Below are 24,951 nucleotides of genomic sequence, written 5' to 3' on the forward strand. Positions count from 1 at the left end.
AGTGGGACGAGTACTGCTTTTCAGGCGGCCATTTGAGTTCTAAGCTGCCCTGGCTCCCCCAATGTTAGGTTTGAAAGAATCTGTCTTTAATTTCTTCAATTTAGGGCCTAAAGTAGCCAACTTCTTCGAGTGAAATAGCCTGTGCTGATCAACTGTGCACGCGACTGTTTGCGCACAAGTAAAAACATTCCCTTTTGTGTGGTGAGAGTTCTGGTTGGTACATAGAAATAGCTAAACACATGGCTGCCGCCACATTTGTGTTCGATTCTGACTACTAACGTGTGAGCAAGAGGAGTTATCATGGGCAGAGTTAGTAGACTACAAGTGTGCATGGAGTTTAGAAATGTCTACACCACGATCTTTTTATTTCTGCTATCCCCAGAAGACTTTTGCTCAAAATAAAACTGTTTTTCATGTGAACCAATACAGGTCCATACAGGGGAATGTAGCGCTTGGGTTTCTCCCTTCGGTTCCTCCTTGTTTACCACCCCCAAAAAATGGCGGGAATTTTTCCCGCCATTTTCAAAGATTTGCAGCCGCGCAGGCAGGGGTCATGTGATCAATAGTTGCGAGGTAATGACTTGCGAAAAAAATTCTTTATAAAACCCTGAAAAGGGCTACAAAAAAAAAGCGTATTCTGTGTTTTATTATTGTCAACGATTTTCCAAGACACTGACAACAGTAAGGCGTTGGAAGTAGGAAGACATGAAACCTTAATTGTCTTGCCGCCATCCGGAACAAGTCGCTGAAAGAAAGGTGACAAAAGCTCATTCTATCTAAAGTTTTTAAGAAACTTGAGAACGAAGAATTACGCAGTAGTGGAGAAGCCTTTATTTTCAACTTAAGCCAACAATTTGGTGTAGACATAAGCTTCAACGCCCTTATTCTATCCCTAGTGACGAGTTTATAGTCGTGGAGTGGAAGAGACCCAAAATCTTACGTTTTCAATTTTTCGCATGCAGGGTGGATTCAGCCTTAATCATTGTAGAGTAAAGGAAGAAAGAAGTTATTATAGAAGTGAGTATTTATTAACGTATAGAACGTATGTTAGGGAAACGACTTCAGTTTTTAAAGAACGTGAAGGAAAGCACTAAATATTTGGCGATTGGCCCTTCCTTCCACGTTTACCCTAGCCTAGCACGGGGATAAGGGAAGGAAAAATTGGACGAGAGCTCGGGAGGAAACTCGACAGGGCACAAGGGTTTGAAACTTTCTTGCAAAAATTGTACAGCTTATTCCTTTGGACTATCGAAAATGTCCTTCGGTCCGACGAACTAGGACCGTCGCTCGCTTGGGAAGTTTCTTTAGAAACCGAACCTGCCCGTAAAGTAAAATAACCGTGAATCAAACTAAACTAATAAAATATCAGAAAACGAAGTGGCAATTCTGAAATGACTTTATTTGTAAGAGCATTGTCAATCCTTCTTTCATACTTTTCCATCAAAGATTCCTCCCGTTCCCAAATTAATGCCCTGACAAAAGATCTTAAAGAAGATATCAGAAGTGTAAATTAGTACTTAAATACTACCTATCGCGTTACGGAACTGATAGGGAAACTAGAGAGACGTTTCCCAAGTTCATAAATAATAGGGACTGTAACTCGTTAGGAAGTAAAACAAGATAGAAGACACTTTTCTTTCGTTATCTGAAAACTAACGAAGCAGCATGCTGATTAAATTCAATCAAATGTCACACTTCTGAGTTGTGCGACAACTTCGACGCTTTACCACCGTCGAACAACTTCAGCATTAAAATATTAAAAATTGTTGTCTCACTTTTCTTCAGGCGATCTAAAATTTGTGTATGGAGATCCAAGGTTAAAGAAACATTGTTATATTAACACTGAACACAATCTTTCAGTACGGCTAAATGACAACTAACTAAATGGCCTAATCTCATTCTTGATTCGCTTTATATTCATCATAACGTTTCAGCTACGAAAATTAGGAAAAAATACCATTAGTTCTAGCGTTAATTGAGACCAACAAAACAAAACTACATTTGGACCAAATTTTTTTCAAAATTTTGCATTTTTCGTTGGATGATTTACAGTTGCCTTGCAATCGGCCCGCCATATTTCAGCAGTAGTTTTAAATTAACGATACAAAATCACTGCATAAGAAAAAATGAGTAGTATAATTATTACTCCCACTTTTCTTTCACATTTGTTTTGTGTAGTTATGCTTTCAAAGACCTCCAAAATGAGTACAATAGAAATCGAGGTCCTTAAAACCTAACTGATTAAAAAATTACAACCACGCTTTGAATCATTCAGCTACTCGAATTAAAAGTTTAGGAGCTACAATTTGACCAACGTCGTCTTATCAAACTGTTACGACTTACGATAGTCAGCTTTTTGAGCAACGTCGGCAACCCAAACAATGTTTTAAAGGAAGCATAAGGGGTTAATAAACAGTTTCCGTTGCCGTCTATGCCATTGCTTAACTTGCCTGTTACAGAACAGTGTTCACGGATTGTTTTCCAATTTAATATTGACTATAATAAAAAACAACCTATATGGAATTATTTGCAGTGTTATTAAGGTTAACCTAAACTTGATTGCCATGACCGAAGTCGTTTGGTGGCAAAATCCCTCCTCTAGTAGTAAGTCTCCCGGTCCAGCCAGCCTGAAAGGAACAACAAAATAATCCGGTTTAGCACGAGAAAGACTTTAAATTCGCTTTTAAATATTCTAAATACCGGAGGGAAGGAATCAGAAACCTAGTCACATTTAAATCTTTACAGTACCATTCTCGTTTAGAGTTAAATTGTGGAGGGAATAAGTTGTTAGCTGCGCTTTCTTTTTAATTCAGTGGTTTATAGAAACCGTCGAAAGTATAATGGCATGAAGATTTTGAAAACCCGTCATAAACACTGTGTTAATTATGTCGATGATGATGAGGATGATAATGCTTCCGTTCCTTGTTTTTCGGTTCTCTATTCTGCTCCGGAGAGGTTTTTCTCTCCCCTCTGGATACTCCGGTTTCCTCCTCTCCTCAAAAAGCAATGTTTTATCTCTATGTTGTCGTCCGGTGGTGCCCCAGGGCTAGAAGACTTGACATCTGAATAAAGTTCATCAACATCATCATCCTGCTGCTACTGATGATGATAATGATGACTAAGGGCGCGTTCAATTGACCGTATTCCGGAATAAGAATACATGAAGTTTAAATGAGAGATCCTTTGTTTTCACGGAGATTTACATTAAAATTGTCAAACACCTGCTAAAGTGCTATTTCAAACATATCTTTATTATTTTTGTTGCTTCAAAACGCCAGACTTTCCGTTTTAAATCATCACTCCACTTATTCTCATTCCGGAATAGTCAATCGAACGCACCCTAACAAAACAAGAAAGAATACAAAATGCCATACTTACATCCTGGATATCTACGCAAAATGTAACGACGTACTTCATCATAGATCCAAATGACTAAACTAAACGGCATCGCTGGGAACCACCATTCCCAGCTGAAAAAAGAAAACGGTGCAAGTCAACAAACTGTACTATCTTGACTACACGGTTTAAACACAAAGGCGCACTATAAAAGGGGTCGCTTCACGCTCTGCTTTTGTTTGAATTCATTCAAGCGCAATTGATTATCTAAGGTGGCGATCAAAAAACAGCAACCAAGCGACGGAACTCCTAAAGACATTTCCAGCACGAGAAATTATATAAAGAATGATAGATAACACCTCATAAGATTAAAGATTCGATGCCATTAAGGGCCTTTTTTGCGCAAATTATCACAGAACTCTGTCTGCGTCCACGGTTGATTAACAAATCATCCGTGTATGCCTAAGGCACCACGCCTTATAAGAGCACAGGACACCCAGCTAATTGACCATTTTCTCGCGCTCTGAGCAAGAATGAACTTGCTTACGGTTCTTGTAGAGTTGCTGTTTTGATCCTGTGTTATGTAATAGCACTCTTTTCGATAGACCTTTTCGGCTTGTACATTTTGTTTTCCCAATACAGATCATGTGATAATACTCAGGAGGCTTGGTCCTTTGTTTTGCTCATTAAAAAGAGTGCATGCAGGCATATTCATGCTTGCATGCCCTCATTTTAATGAACAAAGCAAAAGACCAAACCTCCTGAGTATTATCACATGATCTGTATTGGGAAAACAAAATGAACAAGCCGAAAAGGTCTATTGACATGATCTAGCGCCCAAAGCAATGTGGGATTAATATGCGGACAAAGACAAAGACTGTCCGCATTTCACTCCCATAATGCTTTGCATCAATCTATTTTCATAAGAACATGCTACTGTTTGAGGTGACATTTATTTTTGGTGGGGGGGAGAAGTCTGCTTACTGCCAGTTGGTAAAGAACTGAAATGCCAGTAGGACAATCATGCACTCTGGGTCTTTAAATAACGGAAGAGAAAACTTGACTAAGTAGAGGACAAACATGTCCTCTAGTGTGAAAGTCTCAGATATTCCTTTTTGGGGGTACTTCTGAATCCTAACCCAAACTATTCAAAAATTGCATTGCGTTGCTTCTTTTTTAACTTCAGGGCAACATTTTACCGTAAAAGAAAGCACTGCATATTGCATTTTATTCTGCATTCATAAAAAATGCGTTATGATAAAATTACTTGAAATGAAGATATATTTCTTCAATGGTAACTCCGGAGTACTCAGAAAATATTCGAGTGCTCCAAAACAGGAGTCGGACCTACGACCTTCCGATTGCGGACGATCGCAGGTTCGACGGATGGAAGCTGCCCTAAACTACTTGATACTCACGCTAGAGGATACATGCGAAGTCCGTTGGACATTCCTGGGGTGTAACTCAGGAAAGCGGCCAAACATGTTTCAAATAACAGACCAAAGTTCAAGAACCAGTTACTGAAATAAGACGAGACAAATGTGAAAACGAAACATACTCATATTAACACACACGGAGCATACAGGGTAGCACGTAATAGCCACAGCCTAATAAACTTGTGGCCCTGATTTAATCAACTAATTACAAGTTAAAAATAGAACATCACTTAAAATTATGAATATATGAATAAAAACATGTGGTTCAAATAATCGAAAAATGATCATATAAAACCAGAAACCCATAAGAGTTGAAACGTGTAACGCGCGTTCACAGCTTCCGAATATTCAGTGCGAACTGATTGGTTGAATGTTTCAGTGCTAAGTACCATATTTGGAAACCCCTCGCTCTTGTTGTTCCAAATATGGTACTTAGCAAATCGAATATTCAGAAGCTTCAATCTTGGACAAAATTGTTGAGAAAACTATGCTTTTGGACTAAACTCCGATCACAAGTATGAAAAAGTAGCTCTCTTTTTGCCCCCACCCCCCCTGATCAATGTTGCTAGACGAAACAAAGCATGTCGAAGCTGGGCTTATCAACATTGGTTGTAGGGGGGAGGGGGATAGCTAATAATGTGCGATATTGAGAACGTAGTGCGCAAAATAACCCCTGTTTTTAATATTCTCAACCCTTTTTGTCCAAGATTGTTGTTTCCCAACACACAAGGGGCCGTTACAAGTTTCAACCCTTATGGGTTTCTGATAAAACTCGATAACTACATATGAAAATGATGTAAAAAAATGATGTAAAAATCAAGTATTCTCAATCTTTGATCTCTGTACTGGCAATCTAACTTGACGAATTTATACTGCTGCAAAAGGTCACCAGGACAAGTCCAAATTGGTGAAACGGTCAAGTTCGAAATGTCATTTTCTTGGACAGTTTTACTACGAATTTCCTTTAGCTCGATGGTTTCGCCCCGTAGCGACCTCGCACCACAGTTAAGCAAGTTCGCCTCCAACGTACATTTAGATCGAGTTTCCACAATGTAGTTCCTCCGATTATCCTGTACTGTATTGTCGCCTAAAGTACTGTATGCCCGTGTCAAGTCGACGCTTCTCAAAACTCGTGGGCAGAAACACTGGTATTAATTTCACTATACGTCTACTGTTAAGCATCATCCTTGTTTACAACCTTTTGGCAAAAAAACGGGCAACCCTAAAGCCGGAATCCGGAATCACAGGTCATTGTTTTACCAATACAGAGAGTAAAAACTATCCTAAACACTCATAAAAGCTAACCTTAGGCCTAATTAGGTCTAAACAAACGTTTTTTGGCCAACGGTTAGCTTTTATGAATGTTTAGGATAGTTTTTAATCTCTGTATTGGTAAAACAACGACCAGTGATTCCGGATTCCGGATTCCGGATTCCGGCTTTTAGGGTTGCCCTAAAAAAACACCTTTACTTCGGTGAAGAGAATAATTATTGTCCAACGCAGGGTCAATGATGATTGGGAATATTTCAGTCACTGTCTAAGGGTTTGAAAAACTCCACCCTGGCGATACGGAGCAAGTTACAATGGAGGTTTTGGTACGTACTTCATTCCTTGTGTGAAAACTGAATTGCGCCTGGTTTTGCAGATGATAAGATCAGCCCACTGCACGATCACAATGCTCACAAAGAATGCTGTGTGGCATGTATACTCCAAGACTTTACGCTGAGTATAAGTCTGAAACATCAATCAACAGCAATAAAAAACAATAACCAAATATTCATTCAAGATTTAAGTATCCTGTCAGTCGCTGTTACGTAGCAAACTGTCAAAGAAACTCAGCATGGTAGAGAACAGCTTAGAGCCAACCGAAATCTGTAACACACATTGTACTAGGTCTGTGCCAGGAGAGGGAAACTGCATTACCGCTAAAAGAACGTTGAACTGCGGTCGAAAATCAACACACATACACATATAAACTGGGTTCTGCTAAGAGAAACCAACAGCTTGCAGGGTAGTGTGTAGTAACCTATGCATATTAATATGCTTGGCAGATGTACATGTTTTTTTCCGAGCTCATATATGCATTAAGTTGTAGTACTTAGTTTTAAAGTATAAAAGTGTACTTAGTTTAAATAGTGTAAATTTCTGGCTTTTATTTTTGTTTTATAGTAGTCACGCTTAATTAGTTTTAAATGTGTCCCCAAATTAGTGCCAAACGTTCCCAACAGAGCAGTTTTCTGGATCACTTCAAGTCTGATGGTGGTGCCAAGCTTTTCAATGTGTTTGTCAAACTTATCAGACACAGCCCCTAATCCTCCGATCACAACTAGCACTACAGTCATAACTTTCTCATTTGTTCCCTAAGAAGTTGGTACTTCTCTATTTTCTCCAGTTCTTTGTATTTTACTCGCGCATCTCCTGGAATGGCGACGTCAATGATCATGGCCTCCTTCGCTTGCTTATTAACAAAGACAATGTCCGGTATTCGAGCTAATTGCTATTTCGTTTCTCCTAAACTTTCAGTAGTTCAAATTTTACAAAGAATATGCGGAATTTACAATTCAGAGCGATATTCATGACTTAAGATGGGCAGTGACTCTAATGTGTGGAAAGTCAGTTGAATGAATAGACTGCTTTCACGATCTCGCAGTTCTGTGAGATTACCCACTTCTGGCATTGTCTAATTAGATTGTTTTTGTCCTTTATACCTATTTTATCCAAGTCAATTACAAGCTGTTTATTATAACCTGCTAGGAAATCAATTATTATTATTATTATTATTATTATTATTATTATTATTATTATTATTATTATTATTATTATTATTATTATCATCATCATCATCATCATCATCATCATACAACTGCTTGAAGTACAATGCGGATATATTTTTTTTCAGAAGGTTGCTCACCCATTCCTGTCCATAGTAATCTTGCAAATCATTATTTGATCTGTCATCCCATGATTTTCTCAAACCAAACAAAAAGGAAGGAATAAAGCCATTTTCTCCCATGATGACAAAGTAAGTAAAGAAACCAGCAGTGGCCTACAAAAAAAAAAGGAAAAGTTGTGGTGGATGGTTGTATAAAAATAATGCAATCAAAGTTAACTGTGGTGTACTAAAAAATTAAAACGTAATTCAATTGTCCGTGGCAAAAGATTAAAAAAAAAAACTGCCACGATTTGGAGAAAAGATAGAACTGCTTTTTTGAGAACTGCAGCACTAAAGTACTTAAGAAAGGACACTTAATTAATACAACTGATTACCCTACCTGAATCATACCAATCTGGCCATATGCCATAGCAATCAATCTGCAAAAATTGATAACAAAAAAAGATCATGACAGCTATCACTACTCTGTAGTTTCCACACAATGAGAAACATTTAAACAGAGTCAAACAGCCAGGAAATTTTAACAGAAAACTGAAAATTTACTTGTATCATCAATGGTTTACCTTCTCCTAAAATTTATTGGTCATTTCATGTCATTTTGAGGATGTGAAGATACCAAAATGCAAAACACAAGTGTGGGTGTACACAGCCCTTATTTTTGCTTCTTAAAGTTGATTATTTTTAGAACATTTCTTTGTTATTCACAAGATTCATTGTTGCTAAGGCTATCTAATAACTTAAAGTCAGACTGTGTTGCTAGACCCCACATGTAAATTTCAAGTCTGTTGTCAGAAGGAAGGCAGCATGGTGTTTTCTTCAATAATTATTATTATCATCAGCTGAGAAAAACCATGATGGATCATCACAAACAGACAAAACGACAATTCTGTTGAATCGGACACGAGAACCAAGAATGAATAAATTAAGACTGTTACAGTAGACTGCCACTCTGACTTCTCATTATGTGTGCAACTTCCTAGGCTCACCTTTCATTCACAAGCTTGTCATTGAGAGGGTCGCGAGGTTGTCGCTTCATGATGTCTGACTCAGCCTTTTCATAAGCCAATGAAATTGCAGGAACCTTGTATTCACCAAAACAAATATGAACTCAAGTCATTAAAAGTCGCTAGTCTATTGCATCCAACAGACTGTAAATGTAATTTGTCAAATGAAGAGTGTTAATTGAATTTGATCTTCCAAGTGAGTTTAGTCCGAGGAAGGACTGTTTTTATGACAATTCATTTGGACAGCCAGAGTCAAGATGATGCAGCGGTTTCAATAAGTACCAACAGTCAAGGAAAAGTGTAGGCTATTTCACTCGAAGAAGTTGGCTACTTTTGTCCCTAAATTGAAGATTCTTTCAAACCTAAGACTGGGGGAGTCAGGGCGGCTTAGCAGTTATTAACCCTGCCTTCCACCTCTGCAACCCAGGTTCAACCCTAGGCCCTGAGGTTGCAAGTGGGCTGAGTTTCAGCCTACAAGGGTTTTTCTACGGGTACTCGGTTTTCCTCCCTCATCAAAATCAACTCTCAGTCAATAGACCTTTTTGCAGATATGGCAGCCATTTTGATTTCTATATATTGCTTCAAAAGACATTATGGGATGCTCAGGGGGAGAATTAATATGTATTTACCCCTGGGCATCCTATAATAGGTATTTGAAACAATAGAAATCAAAATGGCCACTGTATCTGCGAAAAGGTCTATTACATCCGGCTGCAGGCAGATACCCTCGATAGGGATAACCTAATAGACCACTTTCATAAATGGTCTCCGCCTTGAAATTCGTTTATATTTATGTTAATTAGACCTATTGCCCTCATTTTGAAACGAATATTCTTTTGAAATTTGCTGGTCATAGCGAGGCCAGAATTAAGGCTTATTAGCACTAAAACAAAAGACTTATTTTATTTGGGCGCCATTAAAGTGGTCCATAAATTTAGTATTAAAAAATTCATTTTGGCAACAACAACAGTCAGTTTCTCTACTCAAACAGGCTTCCAACTTCAGATCAAGATTATTGAAATCCCTGATGATGACTATGAAGATGACGCAGACCTAACTGGGTTGTTTACCCCATTAGTCACAAACAACCTAGCCTCGGTTGTTTAAAAGGTGAATAATGATATCCACCGCATAAATCACTATCCAGTGGATAAGTCATAGTGAAATCAATTGCGCTATCTACTGGCTAGTGATTTTTGCGGAGGATAGCGCTATTCATCGTTTGAACAACTGGGGCCTGGAAGATCAAATTCAGACAATACCCTGGACATGAAGTGCTATCAAATTACATGTATGCATGTATGTCATTCCTGGGTTCAAGCAATCTTTAAAAAGGCAAATATTCCAACTTTCCAGAAGGCAAAACAACTGAAAATTGAGCAAGATTTTTTATGCAAAAAACGTTTAGTGAAACCCAATGATAACTAATTATTTATTTGTGGTTAGCATCTGACGTAAAAATGTCTTTTGGGAATTGGACTCTATTATTATGCAAAACCTTTGGGGCCATTTTCTGTTGTTTTGTACACCAACATGACTGTCTTATCATGTGGATGCAAACCAATTCAGGACTATATCTCACACCCACACACAAAAAAGCATAATTATAAATGTTATTGGCAAGGTACAAGTAAATGACAGTACTTTCTTTAACGATTACATACCATGTCAGTACCCAAATCAATGCACAGAATGGTAACAGTGCCAAGAGGAAGAGGAATGTCCAGAATAATAAACATTAAGAATGGACTGATCTCTGGAATGTTACTGGTCAGTGTGTATGCAATAGACTTTTTCAAATTGTCAAAGATCAAACGACCTAAAAAAAAGGAAACAACTCTTAAGTCTTACATGCAGCTCACAAAAAGCTCCATGAATAATATAGGTTCGGATCTGGCTCTAATCACTGATGAAAGATAAGTTTGTCTGTCATGGTCAAAGGCCAATTTCCTGACTGGTTTCCTAGCAGTGTTCCTTTTATATCAATAAATGTAGTTTTATTCTGTACAATTTCTGCACACAGCCTTGCAAGATTTAGGCCTAAAAAAAACCTGCTAAATTCAGAGGTAAACAACAAGTGACATGATTCTACATTTAAATACTACATCAACACTGGACTTTCTAAATTTTGACAGACACCCTATCCATCTTTCCCAGCTTTCCCAGAGACACGAGAAAAATTCCGCAAAGAGAGCAAAACAAGCACTACTTCTGTGTACACAGCAACTCCAGCTGTACTTAACTTATGTGTTTTTTTCATGATGGATAAAATTGCAGTAAGGTCCCCACTTGAACAAAGAAGACACTGTATAGAAGTAAAATTCTAATACACACCTTCTTCTACTCCAGTGACAATTGATGCAAAGTTGTCGTCCAACAGAATCATGTCAGCAGCTTGTTTGGACACATCTGAGCCTGCGATACCCATGGCAACCCCTGAGAAACACAGCACTTACAATAAGAACACATTCATGATCAAAGAAAGCAATAATTTTGGACAACAAAATGACTTGTTAGTCCACTCACCAATGTCAGCTCTCTTCAAGGCCGGTGAATCATTGACACCGTCTCCAGTTACAGCAACAATGGCACCCTGGCGTTGACATCCCTCAACAATGATAAGTTTTTGTTGTGGTGATGTTCGGGCGAAAACAATCTCTGTATGGTATGACAGAATCTCATCAATGTCGTCTCTCTTCATGTCCTGTCAGAGAATTCAAAACAGAATCAAAGTTGATAAAGTTAACAAAAATAATGATGTTATGCATACTTTTTTGTTATCTCTTCAGTGAAAGCCACAAATGAATGAAACTCTACTTTGTATCATGAAAACTATACAACAATCAATGCTCAGCTCAACAATGAAATTTATGAAAAGAACCCAAACACAGACTGTCATTCGAGTGTAAGCAAAATACAAGAATATGGATACACACCTAACATTCACATACAGAACACACAAATCATAAATAAAGGTTTTTAGAGCAGTACATCAAAAATATTTCACCAACCTTCAACTGTGAGCCATGAACAACAATCGCTTTAGCCATTCTAGGGTCAACTTCTTCTACAGGGATATTCAGGCGAGCTGCAACATCCTCCTTGGTCTCAGTTCCTAAAAGATATAATTAATTATGTCAAAATTTGTTCTTTTCTGAAAACTATGAAAAATTCAGTATGAAATTCAGCTGAAATAGATCAAATCCACATTCTTGAGGTTTCAATCTATAATTTGCATTTTCAAGCAAATATGTTTCTAGTCAGCAGGAAGAATTTTTTTTTTTTTGATTATGTCTACAGAATACCCTACCCCAATGAAATTCCTCTTTAGATTTACGCCAAATCTCTGATTATTTTTGGCTTTTTTGTGTTTGTTTGTTTGTTTGTTTGTTTGTTTTTACTCTCTACGGTAGAGTACATGTACAATTACAAGTGATCCAAAGTTGCGAATAAGGACCTGGAACTACATGTACAGTGTAACATTAAAATTAATGTGTTAACGCATTGTCCCTTGGCAGACTTGACAGATTTTACTCTGTCTAATGCAAGATGATTTTTACTCTTCAAAAGGGTGCAGTTCAGGAGTCATTGGGTTAAAGGGTAGGAAATTTTGTTTTTACACTATCACTGAACAAGTACCGGTAATTACTTATTGCGCAACAAACCTTCAGAAATGATTCCAACGCCTTTAGCAATAGCTTTAGCTGTGATAGGATGATCACCAGTCACCATAATGACTTTAATTCCCGCACTACGGCACTTGCTAACTGCATCAGGTACAGCTGCACGAGGAGGATCAATCATGGACATCAAACCAACAAAACACAAGTTTTCGAGAGGGAAATTGGGAGGCTAAAAGAACAAAAGACAAATTATCTGAGCTAGTGCCATAATTCTATTATTGGCAGCACATCAAAAGGAGGCACTGTGGCCCAGTGGTTAGGATGCTTGCTCTTGTTTGATCTAGGGATCTCGGGTTCAAGACATGTTCTGGCCACTGGTTAAATTTGTTCCTGGTAGTCCCTGGTTCAACTTCTAAGCTGCACTTGTAAATAGCCAACTAGCTTGCCTCCAGCCAGTGGGGATTCTTAACAGTTGTTGTTGAATGTTCTGTTCTGTCGTGATTGTGTTCAATGGCCCCGAAAAGCCCCTAAGGGGAGTGGTCAAAAAAGGAAAGGAAAGAACTTTATTTAAGTGTCTGAAATTAACAATGAATGCAAATCAAGTCAAATGTTGGTTTTTTAAGGAGAGGGAAAACCAGGGTACCAGGAGAAAACCCTCTTAGAGCAGAGTAGAGAACCAACAAACTCAACCACATACATGTATGACGCCAAGTCCGGTATTCGAACCTGGGACACATTGGTGTTAGGCGAGTGCTCTCACCACTGCGCCATCCCTGCACCCCACTTATTGAATTAGGTTTTCTTTTTCAAGGGAAAAAAATGCAAACAATCTACATTGTATTTTGAGGTCCTTGGCTCTAAGACAGTTTATAAACATGGTTTGCAGCAAAAGGTAAAAATAACTGTTCCATTTGATTGAATGAATTGAGTATAAAGTTTCACCATAGCAAGATTTAGCTTCATTTTAGTCAAGTGGTGTTAATCTTTAAACAAGTAGAGTGATATACAATAAATGCATGTATCAAAAAGTGTCAGTAGTTTTAAAAAAAATCACAGATGTTTCGGGTGTAGAACCCTTCTTCAGTGTGAAGAAAACCATTGAAATATGCAGTCAGAAGGAAGCACGAAGATGAATAGAGGCGGACACATGTATCAAGTCACTTTAAAATTAAGTTTAATAAAGGTGTTAATCTTTGCCCAACTGTAGAGATTTTATTCCTAATGTTTGGCATCAACCTAACATGTTGAGAAAGCTTGCGAGGTAATGATTCCCTAGTAGGACCGAACATTTATTTTATACCTCATCAGTAACAAATTCAAAACCTTCTGGAAACTCTTCCAAGGGCAGTAGACATTGACAAAAACCAAGAACACGCTCCCCCATGCCTCCAAGCTCAAGGTACGCTGTGTTGAAAGCCTCTTGCATCTTCTCATCCAGCTCAAGTACTTCTCCATTTATCATGATTGTTGAACATCTGTCCAAAATTCTCTCAGGTGCACCCTTCATAACCAGAAGGTATCGCTTGTCCTCTGGATCTGCATTTTCATGAATTGACACTTGATACTTATTAGTGGAGTTGAAAGGAATTTCTGCAACCTTCTTGTAACTCTCTCTCATGTCTTTGACGCTGCCCTCTGACAGCTCAACATACTTCATTAAAGCAGATTCTGATGCATCTCCAGAGCAATCCCTGAACAACAATGTAAATAATTTATTAGTATGGGTAATAGCATGATTTGTAGTGATAGTTGGCATAAATACCACAAGTGGTATTTCAAAATTGTTATACATACACAACTGTAATTTCACGAGCCGTTAGGAGAGTGACCTTTGGGACAATTTTAAAATTATATCATGAGGGGTATTTATGCCAAATATCACATACAAATCACATTTGGCCAAAAAGGGTTGAGTGGGTATAAAAAAACTTTTTAAGTAATGCTTCAGCAATGGCTTTGTTGTTAGGGGTGATCCTCTAAAATTTATATTTTCAGATACACCAAGGCCTACCAGCCCAGCATCAAGCCACTTGCAATGCTCTTCCAAGACATTTTTTTCACATTCAGGTAACAAGTTCTGACCTTTCCCTGTCATTTGAGATTTTCGTCCTTTACCCACATACTGATGACAATAAAGTAACAATGACAAAAGTGTGGCAAAAGTGGAACTGGGGGACCCCCTGTTTCTAACCCTGACAATACTACAACCCCTAAATCATTTGTTTCCAATCCTTCTTTTTCTTTTATTGTAAAGTACCTCTTTAGAATAGGGATGTGGTCCTGATCTGCCTTAAAGACTGCTCTGTTACACAGTGCTGCAATGCGGGCCAGAGCTTTCCATGTGTTAGATGACTACAAGAAAATCCACCTATCAGAATAGACTTAACCAACACTTCTTTATTCACCAAAGACATAACTTACTGTATAAACAGCCTGAAGTCAAGATAAACTGCTACTATGCACGTGCATAATTTTATACAATGACAACAAAAAATTATTATTAGTTCATTTTGGTACCACATTGAAATACAAAGTGAAGTGCTATCCAAAAGATACATGTAGTCACACTGGGAGGTATACCAAACTATTAATTACCGTAATATGAGCAAACGTAAAGAGGTATAGTTCCATGTATAAAAACAAACAATAATTTATCTTTACTTATCCAAATACATTAGGTTATTACGTGTACATGCACATGTATATGCCTATATTCACCTAAATGCATATTACTTTTATTATTTAATGAGATTCTATAAAGACCCAAAGTTCTGAAGTTGTTGGGTTACCATACTTTAAGATAGCAGTGATCATCACACATACATGTATCTGGATAATTTAACCTTTTGACATCCAAACCGGCCTAAACCGGCAAAACCTAGTATTTTACTCTGTCTAACGCCAGACTATTTTACTTGTCAATGGCGAACCCCTTGCAGTCAATGGGTTAAACAGTTGTCTCTTAACCCTTTAAGCCCCGAGGGGTTCCCCATTGACGAGTAAAATTGTCTGGCGTTAGACAGAGTAAAATCTATAAGTGCCATTTGGCACTATTGGGGCTGAAAGGGTTAAACGGGGACATAGTTTTTTCACGCTGTTAGCTTAAATAGACACCTGAAAAATTCAGGATGCTTCAATGGGATTCAAACCCATGACCTCTGCAATGCCAACTAGTGCAATACTCTACCAACTGAGCTATGTGTATGAACCCACTCAGAGCATTGCACCAGCACCACAGAGGTCATGAGTTCAAATCCCACTGAAGCTGCCTGAATTTTACAAGTGTCCATAAGAGACAATAATGCTTAAATTATTGTTTAGAAAAGTGAAAGTGAAATCCTGACTGGTGGCTTTTAATAACACACTGAACGTTATAAGATTATCGCTTAAAACAAATGGTTTTCTCTTCCACATACTTCTAACAGCCCAGTTGCTAAGCCCACATAAATTAATGAAGGTACGAAACTGATAAAATATGTGCTTACCTTACACCACACTTCAAATATACATTTCTTTCATTTACCATACTTTCTTCTTACAAAGCACTATGCTCCACTTCATACAGTAGATTCAAACAACATTCTTGTTTTTACCTTATCGAATGATACTCCGGATTGATCCTCTGTTGTATCAGCTTCAATAATTGTGCTATCAAACCACATGTGAGCTGGAAATATATTGCAAACCAACACTAAGCAACAGTACAGCAACCGAAAAATAGTTCATGGCAGACAGGGCATAATGAAACTCAGATTTTGAAGACAATGTACCCTTAAAGGAAGGGGGTACAAAAACGAGGGGCATTGTCCAAGAAATGGATTCAAGAACAAATAGGAAATGAATTCAGTTATTTGATCTCACCAACTGTCATTCTGTTTTGCGTCAGTGTTCCTGTCTTATCCGAACAGATGGTTGATGTGCTACCAAGCGTTTCTACAGCCTCAAGATTCTTCACCAAGCAGTTTTTGGATGCCATCCTTTTTGCAGTGAGAGTCAAACACACCTTTAAAGCACAAAATATACATTAAACCTTCAAAAGGGATTTTATTCAACTGTATTTTCTAAAAATTCACAGAAAGAGTCATGAATACGAAATAAACTTTTGTGCTTTTTTCATTTTTATTTGATATAACACGCTGGATCGACAGGCCCGGTCCCCTGACAAGTGATTGACCATTACACCATGTCCAACTACACGTACATATATGATTTAAACAAAATTTTTTTACTTTGGATTTTAAGTGTACATATTTCCCTCAGTTTTGTGAAGACCCTGACTGCTGGTTTAAGCCACAGCTCCCAACAGTATTATACAATGTACATCATAATGATACTATCAACTTTATTCATTTAATTCAATGAAAAGGAAGCGAGATAGCGGACTGGGGTTATCCCTATTCAGGGTATCTGTTGTGGTTCAGTTGTTTTTCTGGTTGACATTTTTTTAAACCAATTCAATTTTGATTTAATTTCCTTAGTTTCATCTTATGGTAATGAATATCACGCAAAGAAAAATCAAAATTGGGCTCCTTTGAAAAACACAACATATCCAACCGAAACTGAATGTACACTGTACATGTAATTGACTGAACCTGGGTCGCAGAGGTAAGAGGGACAGTTGATAAACACCAAAAATTGGGCTGTATTATTCAACAATAATGCTTTCAGTAAACAGTTCAACTGACAACTTACTGTGACAGTCGCCAGAAGACCTTCAGGAACATTAGCCACAATAATACCAATCAAAAAGATGACAGCCTCAATCCAGATGTATTTCAGGATGAACGCAATGATAAAAAACGATACTCCAAGAAAAACAGCAACACCAGTAATGATGTGTATGAAATGCTCAATCTCAATAGCAATTGGAGTTTTGTCACTTCCTAGACCACTAGCCAAATTAGCAATACGTCCCATCACAGTGTTATCTCCTGTTTGGACAGCGATGCCAATACAATTGCCCTCCAGCCCATTCGTAGAGAAGAAAGCAATGTTCCTGGTTTCCAAAGGATTTTCATTGGTACAGTCAGGACCACGGCTTTGGGGTTCAGATTCACCAGTCAGCGATGAATTGTCAACCTAAATGAAACAAAACTTTTAAAAACTTCACCCAAATTTGTCATTGCTCCCCAGTTACCTTCTGCTTTCTTTGTCTGTCACTTAAGATCCAGGAAGAACACAAAAGCAACTTTACCTTAAATCCTCTAGCTTCCACTACTCTGATATCAGCCGGAATCCTATCACCACCTTTGACATAAATAATATCACCCACAACCACTTCTTCTGCATTGATTGTATACCGTTCACCACCACGTAGCACATGTGCTTCCTGAGGAACCAAATTCTTGAAACTTTCCATGATTCTGGAGCTCTTGGCTTCCTACATGTAAGATATGGAACATGACAAAGTACACTTCAGTGTTTGTGGTTTAACCAGCAAAATGACCTTTCCTGCATTGCTATGATGTACATTGTACATGTAAGGTATAATGCATAACGTTTTCCAGATAGGGTTTTCAAAGTAAAGAACAAGCAGAAAACCCGAAGTTGTCACTGCCAGTGCTTCATGTCTCTTCATGTCTCTTCATGTTTCCTTTTAGGTTTGTATGGTTACCATGGCAATATAATGATTATTGTCCACTTTTGTTGGGCATTTTAACAGATTCAGATGCATTATCACTAACACTCTGTTACTATCATACTGCACTATGCGTGTAAGAATACTGTTTATTACTGGTAGTACAAGCCCATTTCAGTTGTACTTGAGGAGATGGGGAATTCAACCAACCTGGTAGTACGAGAAAATACCAGTGACGATAACCACAAGAGCTAACACAACTCCAAGATATAACTGAAAAGGAAAGTTAAAACAAAGTTATAAAGTGGCAATTTCCTGTTCTCAATAATAAACAAAATCATCATCACCATTGAAAAGCTCTCCTAAACTACCAGGACATAAAGCCCAACACACATCAGCTTTTTAACCCATTGATGATGCCTGTACTGATACCAATCATGCGCGTTATTTCATCGGCTAAGGGTACATTTTGTGGTTGCTAAACGAGAGGGTTTTTAAAGTAACACTTCAAAGAACACCTGATAGGTAGAAAGTCTAGAGCATATGGAATACTGTCTTATATAGTTTATGGAAAAATCACTCAACTAAAAACGACATCGACTCAAAACGTTTCTCAAGTCGTTGTTTTCAAGACCATCATTTACATCCCAGGGCAGGGACATTGTGTACATTTTTTCCCATATCTTTTTTTCCTTCTGATAACTTTTTAAAATTTTTTATTTATTAAAAGGGGATAATTTGTACACCACAATGATGCAATAAAAAATATAGATCACTGTGCTCGTTTAAGAGTAAAACAGCATCGTACCCAAAAATGATCTACCTTGTATTATTGTACATGGAAACAACAAAATTTGCCATGTTCTCAGAATGTGCACGCTTATTTGCAAAGAATTATGGGTCATTCACAACTTCTCTCACGTGTTTTGAAAACTGTTTGATCGTGTATGATCGACTTTTGCTATATTTACAATGTTGCAAATTTGACCCACCATATGTGCAGTACAGGATGCGCAGTGCAATACTGAAGAATCACCTTAACTTATCACTCCTCACATTTAACTCACTCAAGATTAATTAATAATTATTGAGAAACTATACTGTGCCAAGACTTACATTATCACTAGATGGATCTTCCTCTGTAGCTAAAAGAATACCATGGGCCACAAAACAGAGAACTGATCCTACCCATAGCAGCATAGCAAACCCTCCAAACAATTGTTTACAAAACTTGACCCACTCAGGGGTGGTAGGTGGGGGGGTCAATGCATTGGGACCATCACGTTTCAGAACTTCTTCAGCTTTTTCCTTCGATAGACCCTACATAAAAAACAGAACAGACAAAAATGAAATGGCTGCAACTTACTGAACTATTTTAATACTTTTAATAATTTAAATATAATTACATGTAACATTAGACAAAGTCACTTGCTGAGCAGAACAGACTCATTGAAACTGCCTCAGCTTATGACCAATGGCTGTCATCATGCAATGGTAAGCTATGATTTAAGGCAGATCTATCAATTGAAACACAAACTTGGTTCAACCTCAAAATTGACCATACTATCCAAGAACTGAATCAACAGGAATGTTGCTTAAATGATACAAAGTTCAAAGTTATTCTGCTGCTAAAAATGACAATACACCAACCAGACCTCTCTTTGTTATGCTATTTCTTGATGGATCAATCAATGTTAAATATATGAAGAATAGTGTTATTGTTATATATAACATGCACATCCTTATGGTTTCACTTTATTTGCATAATTTCAAGCAAGAAATCTGTGCCTCCACAACTTAGGACCCCTTGTAGTGTATGCAAAATTGGGATTCAATGACGTGTCCTAGATACAACACTGTATATATTCATGGTTGAATTGATCCAGTAAGAGTAAGCACTAATTCAAGGACAATCGAAACATAATTATCAGCCTCTATGGTAATAAACCTGAAGCAGTGATCTCACTTCAGGCTATTACTTGTTTTTAATAGCACGTCACAGTTATTTCATACTTCATCTACGACCATGTTAGCTTATTTCAAATAATTTTTCAAAATATGAAAAGAAGTAATTTAATACGATTTAATCCTGCAGTGATAGCAAAAAAAATATTCCCTTTCAAGTCTTCTCAGAGATCAAAGAGTTCCCAGTGCTGTGGCCTGGCCGGTTTTGCAGTGATGACTTAAAAAGGCTTTTAGTGTTTGAGGTAACATGTTTTAAAAGGCAGCAACAAGACACGGAAGGCTTTGCTATTTGCTTTAGGATTATACAATTATTACCTTAATCTCATATTTTTATGCTCTTAGTATTAATTAGTACGTTAGTATTTACATTTGATGTAGGTGTATGGAAGAGCATTTTAGTGAAGAGATACCCTGAATAAAATAAAGCTATTGAACTCAACTTTGTTTAGAATAGCCATGCTGATAAACTGTGCATGATAAGATAAAATTTGATGTCACAGATTTATTCATCAGGGACAGATCAGCAAAAAGAGAACAAAAAAATAACATATTGATCAATCATTTTACCACAACAGAACATCCTCGTGATAATCTTCGAACAATAGAAGGAATGAAAATCTGGGCACAAACAGCGTTTTCAAAGGCTGTGATCTCAGAAGCTACAACATGTCAAGAGATCGTATGCATTTAAAGAACATGACATAGGGGAAAAATGTAAGCTTGGTTTAAAAAAATATGCTTGAAATTTTTCCTTTTTTCGCGAAACAAGATTACATCGGTGACAAAACCGGTCATTTCCATATTCCATTTACAATATTCCAAAACACGCCTCATAGCTGACAACTCTTAAAATTGAAATCAACAGCTGAGAAAAATATAGGGTGAAATAGCAGTTTCACACATCACGATACTATATTCGTGCATTATTCGGTTCGCTAAGGGGTTCCGCTAAGGCACTGATCATCGCTTTTTCAGCGATCAAATCAATGTTTATGAATTATGTAGAGTTCAATAAAAACGGATCGTACAAAATACAAAGTTTATTTAAATTGTGACCAGCTCAAGCAATACCAGAATACGCCCCTGCCTATCACTACTGAAGTATGAAATAAACACCTGGTGGTGTAGATTTCCGTCCCATATCGAATTGGCCGGCTTTTACACAATCTTAGTCATTTTCGACCACCAAATGATGAAAATTAAGAACGAACAAGACAGAGTAGCAAATCTCTTATCAGCAAAAGCTGAAAACATTATCAGACCGATTGTGAGCATGCTTTTAAGTTGAAAGAGGCGAGTTAAAGCTTCTACAATGTACGCGGATCGTCGAAACTTGCTACACAATAGTAAACATTAACGAATTTATAGCATTTAAATTACATGCTTCATTTAATATAGTGGGCTGAATAATTCTGAAATAGATGTATAATAAAATGCATCATTTAAATTGTGAGATAAAGGAAAGCATTATGAGAGATGATTCTTCTCCGAAACTTACGTAAGACCAAGCTCGAGCTTACATTTTTAATGGCACGGAAGATAAAAATTTGCATACAGTGTGAATGCAGTGAAAACTCCTAGCGAATTGGGTCAATACTTCATAAAAAACAGTAACCTATCCTCTTTCAAAACTACCCTTAACCCTAGCAACAAAATGATGGAGAAAAATTGAACAAACCGTTTCAACACTGGTCTCCAAACGAGTTAAGACTTCTTCCAAGGAGATCGTATGCCAATCCTAAAGAAATAAAACAACCATATTAAAATGACAGCTGTTTACCACGAGATCAGAGAATTCCGTATCTTTTCTTACAATTTCTAACTCCTTTTTTAGCTCTTCTAAGTTCTCTTTTTTCTCCTTCTTCTTCGATTTCTTGTCCGCTTTTTTGGCTTTGGAGCCATCATCGACGAGTGGAGTTGTAGCCACACGATAACTTTGGCTCCTTCCAAACTAGAACAGAACATAAATCTTCACGTCAGTCTTCGGTAGCGTAACAGAAAAGCATAGTACAAATTTAATAGTAAACAACACCTCCTCCTCCTCGTTCAAGTCAGTCAAGTCCGCCATATTGCAATTCCAATGCGGCTGGAAACAACACGTGTGTTGATGATGGCCAAACATCAACCACGTGATCAATCGATTGGGAAAATTACTCTAATCGGATCATGCCGTATTTATATTTGTGTTGCCCCAATCCCAAACCATAACAGGAGATAATTCCCTACAGCTTTTCCTATAGGCTTTGCATTAGATTTGTAAACTAATTTGGAAATATATCTTTTTTTGGTTAGTTTCTGTGGATGATCAAAGTTACTCTGCACAGTTTGATTTATCACGTGGGGCTGCAACAAATTGTTTGGATTTTTGACAAATGATTGCAGGAAAACATGATTCTAAAAATTAACTTCACGCGCTGGATTTCGCAATACGAGAGAACTGTCTCAACATATTGCAACAAAAGAAAAGCAGCGAGAAGATCTTACATGTAAGCCGTGATTCATTAAGGACATTGTAACAATGCGAAACCTAAGGACAGATATTAGGTTAGCGAGAAATGTCAACTAAATATGCCGTTTTTGTTAAATCTCTGTGTGTATTCGCTTTACATATAATTCATCACGCCTTCACTACCTTCCCCTGCCAGAATTGAAAGTTGAGAAATTTGCAAACTTGATCTCGATCAAAGTTCGTTTTTCGTCAGGGAAACCGACAAGTGAAAATGTGATATTTGTATTTCTCAACATGAAGCTACAGTACAGTTTCGTTTAAGAAAGCCTAGGTTTATGCGCCTTCACAAGTGTCGAAAACCCGAGGAAACTTGCAAGGTATTGATTTCATGAACAATTGTAGTTATTTACAGACGCGATGCCAAATTCAACTGCCAAAAATACAATCAAAGTTGGATGGTTTTTGTTTTAGTGAAAATAAACGAGATCATCTGGAGTCGTTTTGGCCAAATTCCATAAAGCCAATACAAAATCTCTTGGCCTACGATATGGGCGCAATTTCAAATCCTGAATAATATCTTGTGCCAGAAAAACCTTTTTTATTGAATTCAATACATGTGAGATTCTGGCACTTGCCTTCACTTATATCATTTTGAGCTTTTTTTTTTTTTAATTGACCGATCATTAGAATTTTATTACACTGGACTAGGTTTTCGTTTATTGCGTATCTAAAGTTTATTTACCATTTTATCTGTAGACTGTAGTTTGTTTTTCGAGAAGGCTTGGATTGATAAGAACAGTAAATTTACATGACAACGCACGCAGTGACCTCGACATTTTTCATTCATAAATGACGTCATTAGTCACGTGATATGCATGCGGTGCTTTAAACACCAGGTGAAGAGTACAACTGACTTGAAAAACTCAAAATACTTAAAGACTTAAATACTTTAGTTTTGTTTCGTAACATTTTAAGACTACTAACACCTGTTCTTGAAGAAAACAAAGAAGCTTGTTCTAAGGATAGAATGTATTTTTTTTTGTGAGAGCACCAAGGTTCGATCCTTAAAGAAAGCATTTTAAAAATGTATTTAAAGTGCCTCTTTGGAGTTCGCTACTTGCAGGTGATCTTTTAGTGGCTAAGAGTCAAGTAAAGCTTTCCAAGTGAGGATGCGTGCAGTTTCGCAACAAAGTTTGATGTATCTCCTTTCTCTCCACTTGCGGCATATTAGAAGCCCCTTGCAATCTTTTCGCGTGCACTTGATATTGGTATCTCACAGAGAGACGCGTGAATCAGTTCGAACACGTAACGAAAGTTTCTTACAACATGAAAGCGTCGATTTAAAGAATTCGAAGTCTCTGGCCCAAAAATTTGTCACTGACATCTTAGATTGGAGTCTATGTCTACAATGTCGGCGCTTCGAAGCACTAACTGACCTCAGTGCAATCTGACAAAACTACACGACATTCAAACATCTCTATTCAAATCAAGTCACCTATCTAACCTTACCAGATTCTCTTTCTCCTCTGATGACCCCTTCGCTCCCTTTGCCTTGCTCATCTTTGCGACTTGTGAGCGGTAAAAATCAGGCTCCGTATGTTGACCGGCCTTAACCAGTTGCTAGATGGTGAATGACTCAACAGGGGGCGATAGACCGTTCGAAACTACTGAGCGTGCTCAAGAACCCCAAAGATCAACCGACCGGCGCGGAGCGGAGCTTCCACCACAACTAAGATTAGTGGTGTTTGGAAAATTTATTGGCAGTGGCTGGCCGAATACAGTATTAATAAAATGACGGCCGCAACACCCAATAGCAAAGAAGTTACTGGTGATATTATGTGTTTGAGTATGTCGACTTTGTATTTAAGCCCAATATAACAAACAATCCAAATAAGTCACAGTATATCGGGCATTAGAATTTTAGATGAAGAATACAATGGAACTTGAACGCGTATTGGCCACCAGCAGTTACTATGTTTTGAACAACGTGGAAAAGGTGAAAAGACAAAGTTGTTCGTTGATTTTTTAGCCTTAGAAATGAAAGTAACAGTGTTCTTTTAACGAGGGTTAAGAACAGTTTCGATAAATTAGAAAAATATGATGTTTTTTAAGCTCCATTGATCTAAGTGAGTAGTATTATATTAGCATAAATACAATAGCTGTAAAGCTGGGGGTATAATATGAACTGCCAATAACCTTGACTACTTGTAATGTGGTTGCCGGCTTTTGCAAATTTTTTGCTGAAAACAGTCTAAAACTTTACTGTAATGAATCGTATCAATTAAAAACAATAATCGTTTCTTATTCGGTTTGATTTTTAGGTTAGAGTGAATATGTGGATTGTAAGCTGAAGTAAAAATGTCTTTTGAAACAGCGAATATATAATTATGGAAATCAACAGAAGTTATTTTAGCCTGCAGCCAAATGGATGGACTTCGGATGTTCCGCTTTTATTCTGACGAAAACTAGGGCAAAAAGGTCGCGAACACATGCTTACTCTTTAGAAATTTGAAATGTCAACCTTGACAAAAGTCGTCTAGGCATTTAGTCATGCAGGTTAACATTCTATCACTATTCATTGTCAATAACTAATGTCAAAACTAACTGCCGACGGGAGCGTGGGTTCCAACGTTCATTTCAGTAATGGTCTTTTAAACGCACTTCCTG

At 37.6% G+C, this 24,951-nt stretch overlaps 1 protein-coding gene across 2 annotated transcripts; it reads right to left on the minus strand.

Annotated features, from left to right (window-relative positions):
* Positions 1–1,378: 1,378 nt before the first annotated feature.
* On the minus strand, positions 1,379–24,134 carry LOC138028401 (sodium/potassium-transporting ATPase subunit alpha-3-like). Of its 2 annotated transcripts, none has more exons than XM_068875923.1 (23): positions 23,794–24,134; positions 21,649–21,786; positions 21,514–21,573; positions 18,987–19,190; positions 18,081–18,143; positions 17,487–17,672; positions 16,985–17,371; positions 16,154–16,295; positions 15,886–15,959; positions 14,550–14,644; positions 13,593–13,983; positions 12,335–12,521; positions 11,681–11,784; positions 11,196–11,373; positions 11,004–11,105; positions 10,334–10,488; positions 8,652–8,746; positions 8,045–8,084; positions 7,684–7,818; positions 6,376–6,506; positions 4,755–4,856; positions 3,379–3,470; positions 1,379–2,627 (listed from the first exon to the last, which is right to left on the minus strand). In XM_068875923.1, exons 1-23 carry the CDS (start codon positions 23,842–23,844, stop codon positions 2,599–2,601), a joined length of 3,141 nt encoding a protein of 1,046 aa, XP_068732024.1. In that variant the 5' UTR covers positions 23,845–24,134; the 3' UTR covers positions 1,379–2,598. The 2 variants fall into 2 exon arrangements, with proteins under 2 accessions (XP_068732024.1, XP_068732023.1); XM_068875922.1 differs by lacking the exon at positions 23,794–24,134 and adding an exon at positions 21,868–22,009.
* Positions 24,135–24,951: the final 817 nt, after the last annotated feature.

This window comes from Montipora capricornis, chromosome 13 (genome assembly GCF_036669925.1).
Source record: "Montipora capricornis isolate CH-2021 chromosome 13, ASM3666992v2, whole genome shotgun sequence".
Classification (NCBI taxonomy): domain Eukaryota; kingdom Metazoa; phylum Cnidaria; class Anthozoa; order Scleractinia; family Acroporidae; genus Montipora; species Montipora capricornis.